General features: G+C 32.6%; 1 protein-coding gene across 3 annotated transcripts in view; it reads left to right on the forward strand.

Annotated features, from left to right (window-relative positions):
- htt (huntingtin) overlaps positions 1 to 17,075 on the forward strand; it is a 595,026-nt gene that overhangs the window by 502,955 nt on the left and 74,996 nt on the right. For all 3 annotated transcript variants that reach the window (XM_085807902.1, XM_085807903.1, XM_085807904.1), the window contains exons 44-45: positions 2,194 to 2,440; positions 8,910 to 8,981. In XM_085807902.1, the coding sequence (XP_085664028.1) occupies positions 2,194 to 2,440; positions 8,910 to 8,981 (319 nt within the window). The remainder of the gene's footprint in view (positions 1 to 2,193; positions 2,441 to 8,909; positions 8,982 to 17,075) is intronic.

A 17,075-nucleotide genomic window follows, 5' to 3' on the forward strand; every position in this document is an offset into this window, starting at 1 on the left:
ATAATCTTTTGATACGCTTATTTTCGCTCTCTTTAAATAAGTTTGTTAGTCTTTGTTTTGCTGCTGAATATTTAGTTGCAGTTTCATCTTTGATAATGTCCCATATATTTTCTACAAACTTAGGATCCAGCTGAGCCACTAAGTCGTTAAATTTAGTTTCTTCTGATGTAATTCCTGCAATTTTAGTTTGGGCTTCAATAGTATAGAACCATATCTCTGGTCTATCAATCCAGAATGGGGGAATCTTTACACTCACTTTGCTTGCTTCTAGCTGCACATCACTGCTATTAATATTTGTATCAGGCATTTTTGTGCTTCACTTTCTAATATCCAAAAAAAAAAAAAAAAAGACATTCATAACACTCGAAAGGAAATCAATAATCACAAGATACTGGTTCTGAAAAGTTGAGCCAATTGTCTAGAAACACTAAACTAGCAGAAAGTCTCTTCTGCACTGGAAATTATGGCGATGCATTGAGATTATGCACATTGCAATGTCCTGCGCACTAGGGTCACCAAATGGCCGTGTTATGAATGTCCTGACGATATCAACTGTCCCTATCCGGAGATGAATTATTTAATCGTTTAATCAATATTAATAATGATTCCGTTACAATAAAATAAATCAGCAAAAATAATGCAAGAGTTTATTTACACATACTCCACATGTACTGTCAACACATGGTTCATCTCAGAGACAGACAGACTCTCTCTTCATTTCGAAGTTACAGTTAAATTACAATTAAAAACATGAGAATGAAAAATTACGAACTTAGACAATTAAATATACAATTAGAAAAATTACAAAAAAAAAAAAAAAAAAACTTTACAAATTAGTTTGCAAAATTTACAATCAACCAGTATTTTGTCCTTTCCAATAAATCATTATTTTATAATGTATTATTATTATTCTACCAATTCATACTAGCAGGCAAGCCATCTGGTGGTGAGATAATGAAGTGAAAGTTGTTCTAACATAATGATTGTCTCTTTTGTACCCATAAAGGGTCAGACAGAGTTAAACTTAATGCAAGTTCATATAATTTAAACTACTACAAATAAATTATCTTTCCTCCTTCTTCTTCTCCCTTATTCTTCTCAGGGCCACAGCTACCTTCATAAATTAAGATTTCATTCTTCCTGTAAAAGATAAATGCTGGCTTGAACCCCAAGAAGCAAAGGACAAAGCAGGTTTAAAATAAGAACTGTTAGTTAAACAAGGATAGCCTCATAAATTTATTTCTTTGTTTCATTTTCATGCCAGTAAAATCTTTTCTAGTGTTCATAAATATTTTTGAAGCTACCTATGTCGCATTTGTAATAAAGGAAACTTTTAAATGGATATCAAATATGTTAATTATTTTGTTTGTAATTTTATTAAAACTGCTAAACATTATCATTTCTTTAATTAAATTGCTAAAAATTTTATAAATGTGGATGGAGAAAGGGAATCAACTGGATTATTTTATATTTCAAATAGAGGTTTACAGTGAGTCATAATTTTCACGGTCAGAGGCAAATTAGGCAAGATATGCGATTGAAAATTGTGTATTTTCATCAAGTGTGTATATTTTGTTTTTAATATATCTGCTGTTGTTCTTAAGCTACTGTATTCTGTTCAAACATGGTATTTGAGTAATTAGCATAGAACTGCAGCATACTTAAACACATTTCATAATTTTATTTCATCCTTTAAATATGCAAAACATAAAAGTTTGAAGAAATTTTGTGTTTTATTTTGCCTTAATATATTTTCTTTTAAGTTAGTGTACCTTTGTATTCTGTAAGTTCAGAAAAATAATTAAATTCTTTCTCATTGAAAAGTATAAAAATGTAACAGAAATATTCTGAAATTTGCTTCAGATGTTTCTTAAGGGAATAGAAGAATATTACATACAATTAAGGAAATGAAAATTCTCTTAGAAACATTTCTTTAGTTTCTTATTTTTATGATTTAATTTTATGGTGCTGATAATAAAACTGGTATTAAATTTACTAATAAATCCCCCTAAACTGTTAGACCTCAAATTTTAAATTCAAACCATTATTGGGAAGAGAAAGATTGTCTACTAGAACTCTCTTTCTTTGCCTCATCTTTCTTTTTTCCTTTCATCCTTTTTTGATTAATTCATATTTTATTTTGAATTCTGTACTAATTATTCTGAGACAATGATATGGAGATTTATTTAACAGGGTGGACATCGAGGCAACAATTTGAAGAAACTTGGATGGCATTACTTGGGGTTCTCAGTGCAACTCCTGTTGATGATGTAGATGGCAAAGAAGAGGATCAAGAAAGAATTAGGACTAGTTGTTTAGCTGTTAAAAGCATTACATCACTTCTTCTCCAAACTCTTTTGTTGCCACAACCTGGAAACCCTCAGAACAGTACTTATTTAAAGCAACCCAGAGATAAGCCCTTGGCTTTTCAGCATACAAAGTAATAAAAATCAGCTTTTATTTGATATTGTTTGTGCATATATTCAATTAATAATATTATATTGTATATTGAATTTGTGAAATTCTTTTAAAATATGTTTTTGGTCTTCATGTATTATAATTAAAGAATGCAGATAAGACAATTTTCTTAGAGCAACACTATAATTTTTATTAGTAAAAATTAAAGAAATTTCAGCCTTTTCCTATTATGTTGTCAGATGTCTTTGAATTTTTGTGCTTCTTTCATAAAATGATGGTTTGGTCTGGTTTATTCGATTATGGCAAAGCACTCCGAGGGCTATCCGCCTAAGGAAAGGAACATCTTCATGGCGGACTTCCTAAGAGAAATTGGCTTGTATACATGTTACACATAGGCAAAACCTTAAAAACGCCCTTGCAGCCAGCCTCGTTCGCGGGATTCGAATACTGACTTACCAGTGTTCAGCAACTTTACCCTTTGGCCGCTGGTGGGCTCATTAAATGATCTAAACGAATGTATGATTAAGTAGAGCAACTATGTTGATACTAAAGCATGTATTTGACGAGTTGAATAAGTATTTAATTAAATGAATTTTCAGATAAAGGAATTTTTCATCATTATCTTTGAAATAATGTAGTTTATTCATGTATAAAAGCAAGAAAGGTTTAGAAATCTGTCTTGGGTGATTAGTATACATTAAAAGTTCAGAAAGCTAAATTTCAAAGATTTGCTTCAGATGTTTCTTAAGGGAATAGAAGAATATTACATACAATTAAGGAAATGAAAATTCTCTTAGAAACATTTCTTTAGTTTCTTATTTTTATGATTTATCATAGAAGGCTCTAAAAACATAGTGTGAAAAAGAAAACAGTTTATTAAACACAGGTTTATGCTTTAAATTCAGGAAACTTAAAGCAATAATCAGTTTCTGAACTAAATAATAACATAAAATAAATTTGCATAATACGTTTACGCATGCGCGTTTAATGTATAACGGACGGTATAAACTAGGCTAAAATGATCTAATTATCTATTTCAGTTAATGTTGCAGATTGCGTTGTTCCTTAATCTTCTAATTGGATCCGGCTTATTATTTTTTGCAGACTGTTAGAGCAATTTTATAAAAAGTAAGCTTGAACTTTCGATTATATCAAAAAGAGTTTCCTATTCTGGAGCTGCCAAAGGATCTACAAAGCGATAGCATGTTTCGATGTCCATCAAACAAAAATGGAATTTCTGCAAAAAATGAATAAAGGCATGAAGAAAGTTACAGAGAGGTTAGTGAAAACGAAAAAATTTCGATTGACAAGTTAGTCGGCATTCTCGGCACAGCAATTACAGGACTTCAACAGCGGAACTTTGTAACTGAACAAAAAATTATGTCTGTTTATAGAATTAAAGAGAAAGTATTAGCACAAAAAACGAAGCAACATAAACAATTTACATTGAAAGAAATGTTTAATAAAGTAAACAAATAAATATTAAGCTTTTCTTCTTTTTTTTTCTTTTTTTTTTTTTTTTTTTTTTGTAAATTTTGATACTCTTTAGATCATAATTGCTCTTTATTTCATAAATTACGGTTTCATATTTTTAATTGTATAATTTCTGCATGACATCTTATCAGGTTTAAATTGATTATCTATAATCCGGAAAAACCCCTAATCCGGAATCGCCGAAGTCCCGACGAGTCCGGATACAACTACAGTACAAGACTTTGTACTGTAGTTGTTTTCCTGTGGGAATCATATTGTGAAACTAGCAGTTGGTTAAAGTTTCACATATTTTTATATTCAGATCAGTTACTTGAGTTGTGTAGAGAAAAAAAGATGCTAATATCATAACAACTCACCAACAACTACATAAGTTTTATCTCAATTATTATGGCCTTCTTCTGCTGTCCACATTAGTGATGCCTTTACGGTTATGCCTGAATGTTATTAATGCCCCTGTTGTAATTATAACAACAATGTCGTACTTAAGATTTTCTATGCAAACATTATACATTATCATGCTCTCAACAGATGTTTTTCTTCAAATAGCGACAGTGTAGCAGTGCTCTTGTCTAGCATCATATTATTCTTACTTCTGTTTCGTATCTTGGTGTAAACTGAAACTGCCTCACACAAGTGACTTATAATATGAACTGCTACTGGGAAGTATTTGTCATCACATCTAGGTCACCATTTGTGGAACCAGCAGTTGATTAAATTTTAGTGTATTTTTATATTTAAATCGGTTACGTGAGGTTCTTGTCTAAAGACAAAAAGATACTAAAATCATAAAAATTAAATCACAAGCAACTATATAATTTTTAACTATTATTGCTTGTTTCTTTGCAGTAACTAGCTTACATGCTGGTTTACATAGCATTGTCGAAAGAGAACATTAGCTAATCCCAGAGTGAACTTGTGCGATTGCAAACCAAACCAAGTCTGACGCAATTGCTACCATTTAGTAGGAATATGGGGAAATGATTTCACTGTTTCCTATCAGAACAGCCTGCAAGGCTATTTTAACAAAGTTATCTTGGTTTTGCTGTGGAATTTAACATTAATTCAATTTTATTCTCATAGAAGAATTCAGAGTTTATGTACATAAGCCATTTAATACTGACTAGGCAGAGGCATATAAAGCAGCCTTTGTTGCCATATTTGCTTTAGTAACAGAATTGTTTCATCAGTAGTTTAAAATATGTAACCTAAAATATCAAAAACATTTAGAAGTTTTATTTGACTGAATATTTTATCATATCTACTTGATGAGTTCTACTAATTTGTTGTAATGCAATGTCCTGTAGTAGGAAGTGGCAATGAAATGTTTTTCAATGAAAGCATTACTTCACGCTCCTGTTTAATTCTTTACACCATGGGAGTACTTAGATGGTTTTGCTGAATTTGACCGACGAATTCAGACGGGTGATAATAGACATCAAGAGGATGAAAAACTGCTATAGAATATAGGGTTGGAAGCCAAATTTAATTTTAAAAAATCACAAAAACAATTATGAAATGTGTGACATCGAGTGGAACAAAAAGTGTCAATAATAATATGTAGAAAACCATTTATTTGACTTAAAGCATGGTTACGATGCATTACAAATCAACGGCAGAGACATTCTTTAGCAACTAGTCGAAGCTGCGGCCTCGAAGGCCATTGCACAGCCGACACCGATGGACGAAGGATTGTCGGACGCATTCAAACATAACCGGTGTGCTGGCGATGTCTGCTGAAGCGACAACCATCCTTGCTGTCACAGTGTATTCACAAATGTCTCATAAACAACCGTTTTCAGCTGGCCGAGAAATAAAAATCCATCCGGGGAGTGTGGAGGCCAAGCAACAGGTCTGCTGAGTCCAATTCACCTCACGGGGATATGTAGCATCGAGGTGGTTCCTCACCGCAGTCTTAAAATCCTGCTGGTGCACTATCATCCATGAGCCACATGTTTTGGTGCACAGTGGCAGATATTCCCTGCATCAAATCCGGGAGGACGTGCTGCAGGAAAACAAGGTAATTTCTACCATTTGAGGCGTACGGGTAGAAAATACGGTCCCAACAGATGATTTCCGAGAGTCCCTTCTCAGATATTAATACCGAACTTGTGTTACGCTTTTGATAAGATAGTGCTATGGAGATTTTTGGATGACCACATATGTGCATTGAACGTATTGACAATGCTTTCCCTTGTAAAGCAAGCTTCAGCTGAGAATAAAAGTGTGGCTGGAAGCTGTGAATCATTCTGTGTATCATCAAACATCCAGCACAGTAATCGGCGTAGTTGTTTTAAAGCATCAACCAAGTTCCATTGATACTTAGTTTTGAGGCCTTTTGCCAAAAATATCATCGCTCAGCTGCATTAACACAATGTAGTTAAATACCTTTTTTTTTTTTTTTTTTTTTGTTATCTGAGCAGAAGAGAGGAATTCTGGATACCTTAATTTTATGCCGAAAAAATATTTCAAAAGTTACCTTGATTGCAATCCTAGCTTTCCTTAAAATCTGTAGTCATGGGAAACTTCCAGCCTTTCAGACGGAGATCTGATACATTGTTTGAGAGTCATAGCATTATGTCAAATTCTGTGCTATGACTGTAGATATCTAATACGCAGAGAGTATTCAGGGTGAATCCCAGAAGATGGTAGGTACTCATAAAATAATTCTAGAAAGCATCCTAATCTTGGCAAATTCATGGAATTTGTATGTAGATGCTAAATAGCTGCTTACCTGATTTAATTCAAATAAATTTTCTGAGATTGGTTGGCCTTGTCTGGTTTCCTTTCCCGCCATCCATTGTAATTTTCTTATTTTCTTTTGATTTGCCATATCAAAGCTCTGCATCATTCAAATGTTTTCATTTTCAAATCACATTCAGTATCACTTATGTGCCTGAATTCTATAGTATAATCTGTAAAATAATAAAATAAATGTCAGAGTAAACTTTAAACTAACATATTCAGCGAAGAATTATTGGTACTTAATGTTTTAAGAATTTTACGAATGTACTGAATGTAAGTACATACTGTGAGCTTCAAACTCATTGCCTACAAATACTATAAAGGCAGAACGATATCAGGAAGATGTTAAAGCATATTATCTGTACCAAAACTGCATGTAGTCCCTGTAGTCATTTTTTTAAGCTTATGATTAATGTAATCCATGATAAAATGACTTGGGAGGGTAGAGTTTAGCACCTACTGATATAAAAATTGGATTTTTGTTTATATAGTTTTATGATAATGGTGGATATTCCTTTACATGATTTTGTTTCTTAGAATTTTAGAAATATTTGTGAAAAACATTAAAAAAAGTGTGCAAATTAAATGTGACCTGTAACATCTTTATACCTAATTTAATTTGAACCTATCATTTGAAACTCAAAAGCTTCTTTCTTTCATATCCTTTTTCACGTTCTATGTGTATTAAGCCCATCTTTTGAAATCACATTATTTATAGATCCTTTTCCTTCTAAGATTTTTCATATCTTTTCTGTACAATTCTGATTAATCGCCTACTCAGCATAATTTTAATTAAGTATTTTCTTGAGTTTTTATGTCTAATAAATAATAAATCTGTAAGTACAATTCGATGTTTATAATTGTACATATTTCTTACTACTGAAAATATATTTGAGCTTGTCCTAATTATAATTGAAGTATCTCAGAAATCTGATAGCCTAAATTATGTTTTTTTTATTAACAACTTAGTATGTTTATAGTACTGTTAGAGAATATTACTGTTTTCATAAAAAAAAATATAAGAAGTACAGCAAAAGGCCAACTATCCGGAAAGCTCGGGAAATGACGAATACCGGATCCATGAAAATTCCGGGTAATTGAGCGTATTAAAAACACAATTCATGGTAGAAAAGCCAAATAAATGGAAGAAAAAATTTCCGGTCTGAAATAAAATGACTGTTTTTTATAATTTTAAAATAAACAAAATTCGTTATTAACTTGAATATCTAGTAGCTACATTTAAATTACGTCAGATTTCGAAAGGTAAAAGGGCATTTTAGACGTAAACGCTGAAGTAAAACATCATATTCGATTATGAAACACTGTTGACCACGAAAGTTGGCAGATATTTCTCCAAACTTGTGCCAGTCATTGCGGTTGAAGCTTGAAGTTTGACCACTCTTTATTTAGCAGATAATCAACATGTATAACATACGAGCATAATATATATATAAAACATAAATTGCTTGTCACAATTTTTCATGTTGCACAGGCTGAAGTTAATCCATTTTCACATAAGATGCACTTTTGTTCAGATGAGGATCCCGTAATTTTGAAATACTCTACAGCATGCTGTTGGATAATCCTAAATTTTAATAATTTTTTTCCAAATACTATTGAAAAACAGATAAATGAATAGCAGTTTTTCAAAAATTAAACTGACTTATCAAGAATTGATTGCATTTACATAAATACAAAGCATTACATCACGCTTATCCATTATTGGCACTAAATTGTACTCTTTCATCTCAGTTTTTGTTTGATTTGAATCCGAGTCCTATTCATGCATTATAAGGGAGTTACAATTCTTTTATCTGCTTAAATTTTGCTTTTAAAAAAGTTCATAAAATTTGAAAATCTTCCGGTTACTTGAACTTTGTAGTTAGCTGAAAGCCGGATAGTCAAGTTGTTACTGTGATTGTTATGAAATGTTTTCAATTTTTATATTTATATTTAATATTGATGCTATGAAATATGTAAAGGCAGCAGATCTAGGCAATCTAGTAATCTAGGCAAACTAGGTAATCTAGTTTACCCTGATAACTTTATATTTTTATCTAAATTCCTATATAGAGTTTCTCTAATTATTATTTAATTAATGTGCAGTGGAAGTGTTGTTGCTGTTCAAAAATATGCCTTTTCATTGAAAAATGAATTGTCGTTTGGACAAGTTACCAAACTATTAGTGAAAAACAACTGGTGTTGCACCTAGAAGTATGCATATGTTCTCAAATACTTTTATTCTTTTATTTTAGATGTGGGAAGAAGCTCATGTGTGTTAGACTGCCCATTCATATTGCACTTCAAAATATTCTTCAGTTTGAAAGGTAGTATTGTTTTCAATGTGTTATATGAGGTAATTTTATCTTTGAATTGTGTAATATGTTGTTGATTAGCTTTATGAAAATAATTTTCCAGAAATCATATACTATATTTCTTATTTGTTTTCATTCATTTTACTTCAGTATATGATACATTTTATAGACTTACTACTTGTTTTTAATAGATTTACAATTTCAACGAATTTATATTAAAATCACATTATCTTTGTTATCAAAATAAATGTAGATTTAATAGCTGTTGCAAACTGTCTTAAGGCAGATAGCCCTTGCATGCTTTGCCATCATCAAATAACTAGCTATTCAATCTACACTAATATTTGAAATTAAATATGTTCACATGCGTGAAATCATGGATTTCTCAGATACTGTGAATTATAATTCTATAAATTTATGTGGAGTGATACACAGCATCATAACACATAAATACAAAGGAAAAAAATTAAGAGCCCTGCGTATACTATAAAACTGTAGCATGAAACAATAAAAATGGTAATAATATGTTATAGAACCTCATATTCTTTGGTAACATAAACTAACAAGAAAACTGTAGAGAAATTATCCTCTGGTCTTAGGATACAGACAAAGTCAGAAGAAAGGTGTAAATGACCCTTTATTCACTCACAAAGAATTTCACAGACGACCCCACTTGAGTTTACATAAGCCAACAATTCTGGCTTAACTTAAAATAGTAATGTTAAACTTTAAATGTAATTTAACTAGCTTAACGGCTTAAGGATAATTCAATTGCACAGGAGGGCCCTGACTCATAGAAGCCAGTGGAACAAGCCTGATGGCTAGAGGCACTCAATGCCACAGAATCAAATCGCTTGTAAGCCAAAGTAACAATGTGGCCTTAAAGCAGGCTAACATACTCTAAAATCAACTTCTGAAACCTTCATTTAAGTAGAACTTCTTTCTCTCTTAATTTGAATAACCATGCTGTAACTGATTAACATTCTGGCAGGGAAGCGTGGATAAAAAGGAAAGTGACAGGAAAGCTGCTTTAACTAAAAATTAACTAGTAGTCAGAATAAATGTAGAAGTAGTCAAAATAAATTAATTGTCACAATGTTACAAGGGGAAATCATGAGGGAAAAAGAATAATTCAGAAAAAAATTAAAGTTTATGAATTTAACATGGAATGTGATCTCCACTGACTTATTACGCGCATATCACAACATGTTTTCAAGCTGGCAATAATGTTGTTGACCACAGTTTGGATAATAAACTTCCACCGCTCCAGCAATGCAGTCTTTAGGGCATTTACATCTCTAGAAGGAGAATGCCTCTGTGCAACTGCTTTTCAAAGATAGTCCCATAAGTTCTGTATGAGATTTAAGATCAGGAGATTTGACTGGACATCGTATTCTTTCAATGTCTTGACTTTCAAGGATTTTATCAGTAATGCTTGCTGGATGTTGATGAGTTTTATTGGCCATAAATAAAAAGCAGATCCATAGGCACCTCTGAAAAGTCTTACATAAGGTTAACACCTCATACTGACATCTCTAGCTGATCACAGGTGGTTCTGAAAATGTATGCGTCCATTGATTCCTTTCCACGCCATCGCACCTGCATTACTAAAACAGTTATGTTCTATAGAGATCATTTAGGAAGATCATTAAGGAAGATTTTATGTCCTCCTTTGTAGAGACATTAGGTCATTTCGAGGCTGGAAAGATGAAAAATATGCAACGCCTTTGCCAAGAATCAAACCACGGACCTCTAGAATACGCGCCCAGCGTGCAGACCACCACACCACGAAAGCATGCCAAGAAGGCGGGAGAAATACCTTATATACTCCTCCTTTTAAAGGGCAACTGGGGTTTTTAGGGGACCCAATCGCCAAATCCTAGGTCAAGAGAATCAGCATCCATCACCCTTTTAGTTCAGGTGTCACTGTAGAGACATTAGGTTATTTCAAGGCCAGAAAGATGAAAAATATGCAACGCCTTCCCCAGGAATCGAACCACGGACCTCTGGAATACGCACCCAGCATGCAGACCACCACACCACGAAGGAGGAGGAAATACCTTATAACCTCTAGATGTGAACATGTTTAGAATCCTCGATACCTCGACTCACCAGTACAGAAAACATGGAACCATCTGTATTCACACCAGTTTTGATGTTTTTTTACATCATTTAAAGCAATCCCTTTTTATTTGTGAAGGCAGTGAAACACACACCCTGAGCCGTCTGGTGTAAAAGTCTTTTCCAATAACCCTCTGTGTATAATTTGCCATGGTGCAATAGTTTCAGTGGTGGCTGCAATCTTTGAACATAATTGCCAAGCAATAGACTTCCTGTTAGGATGGCAGTTATTGCCAGATATTGAGCTTGAGAAGCAGTTGTTCATTTAAGATCTTGTTCAGGCCTCCTTACAACAGTTCTAAAATTCTGAAATTGCTTGCACAGCATAGAGAGTGTCTGTCTTGAAATATTCACACATCTCAACTGCTTTCATGATAGTCTGCCATGCTTCTAAATGATTTATGATTCACTCCTTCACAGATTCTCTCAAATGATACTTCAGAGCAAAAATAAACTGTTTTGAGCAATTACAGTCTGGAGTCTAACTCTGTATTGTAAAAATTCACTCAGATATTCATTTTGCACAAAGTGCTTGTTTCACTGCCAGTTGAAATAAAGCCCACATTTGCATAGCAGAAACCGTTTGATAACTCTTAATTGGAAACAGCTAATTAAGCTTATCTTTCACGCATTCCCTGAAAAATAGATTACATCGATTGAATATTTCATGGAATATCGTTATCTTTCTGTATGTACAGATAAATCTGGACATGAGTGTGTATTTAAGGAATTGATTGATATGCAGAAATTTTCACTTCATTCTTCAAACTTTAAATGACGAGAGACATTGACGTTTGTTGACCTTAAACATGAGTTTTTCTCTTCTTCCTTTGCATGTTTCTCTTTTTTCCAAAACAAGCACTTTTCAAGTTCAAACAACATAAACATTTATCTTGGTGCCACCTTATTTACATACCGAATAACCCTTATTCCTATGTTTTATTTTGTATTATTGTTATATAAACTGAATGCTAAAGATAGCATGTAGTAAAACTGTTGATTTAAAAAAAAAGTTATTTGTATAACACGCTTCATTAAATTTAATTAAGAAGAGTGAAATCATATATAAATGAAAGGGAGAAGGCTTCAAAAAAAGTGCTAAACAGATGGAATTTTGGCAAGTTCAGAATTAGTTTTTTAAATTATCTAAAATACTAAAGGAGCTTTTGAGATCAGAAAGAGCTTATTCAAAATAGGAAGTCTCTTCAGATTTTTCTTTGATTCTGAAGATGCTTTATATAATGTATTTGTAGAAGCCAAAGGTCAAAATTTATCTATTAGTGGATCAACATTTTAATCCAAATAGAGAGATTTAGGAGCACAGACAGGAGAGCAAAATCCTATCATAATGCTAAAGATTTAAAAACAGTTATGATATAATTTGAGAAACTGTTTCTACTAAAGCAACAGAAGCAGGTGAATGGTAGTCACATGCCTGATTTATGAAAATATACATACCAAAGATTATTTATAATTGTGGTAAAACAGGATTTTATTTAATGATTCATTCGAAGACTTCTCTAAAACTCTTCTATAAAGACATTCCTTTTTTTGGGAACTATCTTGTACGTGCTTTCCTTTAAAATTATTTATACAGTTATATGAAAGTCTTAACTCTCAAATATAAACAAGTTGAGAAAGGAAAATGCAATAAACTGTTTTAATTTGCTTAAATAGAGATAAGTGATGTAAACAAAGATCTCTTACTATCGGAAAGTAAGCAAAATCAAGGGACTTTAAATATTTAAATTTAAGTTATTCTCCTGTCTTTTGGAGGCATAATAAAAAGGCATAGAATGAAACAGAGCATTTTTCAAGAATGGTTTGTGCACCTTGATCATGAAATTGCAGCAAAACACAGGTGGATAATTCTGTTGTTTCAACATTGCACTGTTGACAATAGTACTTGTTTTTTCTGAAGATAAACTTGATATCCCCCCTCCACAGATTAGTTACCAATTATGCAAACATTTGTCATCCGAAATGTTTGAAAATTACTATGCACAACATGATCAAACAACTATGTTATGAAAAGAGTAGATGAAAAATATTCTGTATATTTTATCCTTTCTCCATTTTATCAGTTTTATTTTTGTTTATGCCTCCAAAATTAATAATTTTTGAATGTTTTGAATAAATATATGAAGAATTTAGTGCAGATGAAAAGATGTTATCTCATTTTGTGCACAATTAATAGTTTATCTTCGAATGTTTTGAATAAATATATGAAGAATTTAATGCAGATGAAGAGATGGTATCTCATTTTGTGCACAAGAAATATTTTGAAGATGTAAAATTTTTATTATCAGCTATTTGAACTGCATGAAGTCAAAAAAATCATTTCTTTATGATTCTGTTCGAGATCACATTAGAAGTAAATTTATTCCATATAATTGCCACACAATTTCATATTTCCAGTTCATTTAATTGCTAGCGTGTGACACTGTCAGTTTTCAAATGGCACTGTTACACCCCAGCTAAAATTTTCATCCAAAATAATTTTTTTTCTGTATTTATAAAGTCACTTGCTAATGTCTCCTCCGTGTAGAGAAAGGGTGTGATAAGAAATAAATTAGAGATATTAACAAAAGTAAAAATTGTCTCCTATAATGGTGCTAGAGTGATCAGTGCTGCTTGTTGACTAAAAGAAAGTATTAGTAATTCAAAGAGAGTAAAAAAAGTTCGTACCTTTTTTGATGACCCATTTGATGAAATACTCAAAAAGAGGAAGTGAAATGACTCATGTACTAGAAATGTGATGGAGGGTTAGCACACTAGTACAGGCACAACATGCACCCACAGTAGTCACAACTCATCCAGTGTCGAAGAGAAGTATTGAAGCATGATTCATGGCTGCTTGCTGTGAAGATGATGCCATAAATGGATGCATCACCAGGCATTCATTCCAGGAGTTTAGTTCAGGAGACCTGAGCTTTTGTGATCAACTTTGCATTGGGCAACCTCAGGTGTTGTACGATGAGGCTTTAAAGGCTCCATAGAGAGAGACAGCAGTCAAATGTGTCATAAAACTTGTAACAGTGAGTAACAGCCTCTTTGTTGTTCCTGTCATTCCTCTTTATCACTTCAACACACTATATTTGTTTGAGTGCTCACAAGTGGTGAAAAGTGAATCCAGTATGACACTCCCAGTTATACCAGATATTGGTTGCTACCATGATACTCTGTGCCTCACACCTCAACACTATCTCTGCACCTGCACAAGATCTGATCTGCCTCATGGACTAGTTGCAAAGTGGTGCATTATGAGCTACTACCACCAAGCCACGCCTCCACTAAAAACCTGTACTCACAGCATTTACAATGAATTGCAGCAGAAGGAGCCAGTGTTGGCTAATTGCGAAGGTGTGCTGTACCTTCTCGACAATGCAAGACCACACATGGCAATGATTACCAGAGTTCAGCAACTTGACTAGGAGACACCGTGTGCTCACAAATTTTCAACTGTTCCATTGCCTATAAACCACTTCTATGGGAAATCCTTTGACAAAGAGGCAACCCTGCAGCATGCACACAGCCTTCTTTGATGTCAGATTTTTATCGCCAGCTCATTGCACAGTTCAGCAATGTTAGCAAAGGAAGCTGGATCCTAATGGAGATTACTTTGAGACCTAATGTGGAGTACTATGCACTCCATGTCAGTCTGTTCCTGATCATCACGAACAGCAAGAACTTTTTTGTTTACCTTGGAGAATCGAACTCAATACTATTTTTTTTTTTTTTTAATTTGAGTTTGTTTTTATCCTGTGCATTATAAGAAACTTTCTTGGTTGCAGTCAGCATTTTTCCTTGAAAATCAATGTAGAAAATGTACTTCGTTTTTAATTAGTTTGTATTTGAATTTATTATTTTAAATTAGTTTAATTTATTGCCTAGCACAGGGGCTTCCAAGGGAGTCGGTGTAGACCCTCTAGGGTTAGTGAAATTTTAAAATGGTCGGTCAGCTATATATATCAAAATAATGATTTGGGGGTCAATAGCTCAATATACACTGGCAATTGATCAGCATAATCAACATCCCATTACAAAAAATTATAAATAAAATTGACATTGTTTATTAATATAAAGATACATTATGTGGTAAGGAAGAAATCACATAAAATAAATATAGGGGAAAATACGCAAAAATTATTTAGTATAATTTTAAATCAGTAACATTTTATAAATATACAAAAGTTATTTAATATACCTTTAAATGTGTATTTTTAAATGTATACATTTTCTACTCAGTAAGTGCAGTATGAAAAAGTAAAGTGTGAAAAACGCAAAACTGCGTTCCCTCGCCCCCTTAATGACTACTGGAGAAGAAATTTTCTCGTGAAGTTAACCTGTCCGTTGCAAAAGCTACAGCTCGGTAAAACAAAAGTATTCAAAAAAAGGGATACTAAGCATCATAGAACAGTGACATAATCATACTCATAGCGTATTTCGAATTGTCAGCTTTTTACATGAACTTTCATGCCATTATGAGAAAAGTAAGCCAACTTTAATGCTTCTATTTTTAAATTCAAAAATTAAAGTTTATTGTTTCTCAAAAATTAACAATGTCACATGAAGAAACTTCATTCATTTCTGACAATATCAGTATCCAGGAAACATCATTTCTGACCAAAACATCCTTTCTCTAACAAAATCAATATCTAAGAATTATAATCAAGGACTCGAAGCTTCATACAGCTTTTCCAGTTTGATTGCAAAAAGATGATACTTGCATGCAATCGGTAAACATTTGTTATCGCCAGTAATTTGAAAAGTAGTAACTACAGTGATTTAAATGAATTCAAATCCAATTTTACAAAGTCTGCTGCTCAATAACAATACAGCTCAATGACATATAGATGAAATGACCTAAATTCTTGAACAATAGTTGATCGCTGACCTAAGGATTAATTAATTTGCCATACAGGTGGATGGAAATTTTGGAAGGAACAGCATTTTAATAACCATAGACAAACGCTTTATGAACGAAACTGTTGTACAAGTGCATGATCTACTGTATTCCTTCTTATAGTGCTAAAGGGAAAATAAAAGGGGATTTTTTTTCCCTTCCACAAAGCCATTCGAAACTCGCACAAGATGAAAAGACATATTTCACTGTTTTGAAACATTTTCCAACTCTATGACATTTCCATGCTGAATATTACTGCAGCTTCTTGTAATGACTGGAAAATATTGAGGCTTGTTAGCAGATCTCAGAAGTAAGATGCCGAACATTTGAACTGTTAATTTTTGGGGGGGGGCAGGCAACATTTTATTGCGAAAAATATTCAGGAAGAGCTTCTTACTGTTTTAAAGCTACGCATCAAAGCAATACAACGTTGATTTTTTTCTCCTTCAAATTTCATTCATTTAAACTCTTTTGTGATTTAGTAGTGGCTCTATGTATAATTTTGTTCTGTTTGTTCTGTAGAAAGAATTTTCACGCAGTTAATTTAAAAGTTTTCAAAATCGAAAAATACTTGTACATCATACATATTCTCATAAAGTTTTATTACTTTAGAATCCTAATCTGATAATTGAAAAAATTTGTTAAAATACAAACAATTTTCATTTCTAATTATTGCAAATAATGTTACGAGTTGGCTACATATCAGTTCTGAAGCCTGCAATGTTTTCTAGAACACGAATTCTATAAGATTCTCTGAATAAGATCTTAGATAGACTCTCTGAATAAGTTTCGAGGGGAAAAAATTATATCGTTCAATATTTTTCATGATAATCTGCGTAGAAATACTCATCACGTAATGTCTTAGCACGAAAACATTTTTTTCCTAAACAATATTTTATTTTGAGTTACGTACGAATGCAAGCATTTTGCTGTTCGGATTGTGTACAGCCTGTAAATATGATTCAGATTTTTATATCAAATTGACCAAGATAGGTCAATTTGTTTCATATGGCTGTCAAATTTTTGTGTTTTATTTTTTATAACGAGTTCAAATTTATTCTAAATATAAGTATAAGGAC

Source organism: Stegodyphus dumicola, chromosome X1, assembly GCF_044657685.1.
Source record: "Stegodyphus dumicola isolate Sdum_Otavi_A_Nest chromosome X1, ASM4465768v1".
NCBI lineage: Eukaryota > Metazoa > Arthropoda > Arachnida > Araneae > Eresidae > Stegodyphus > Stegodyphus dumicola.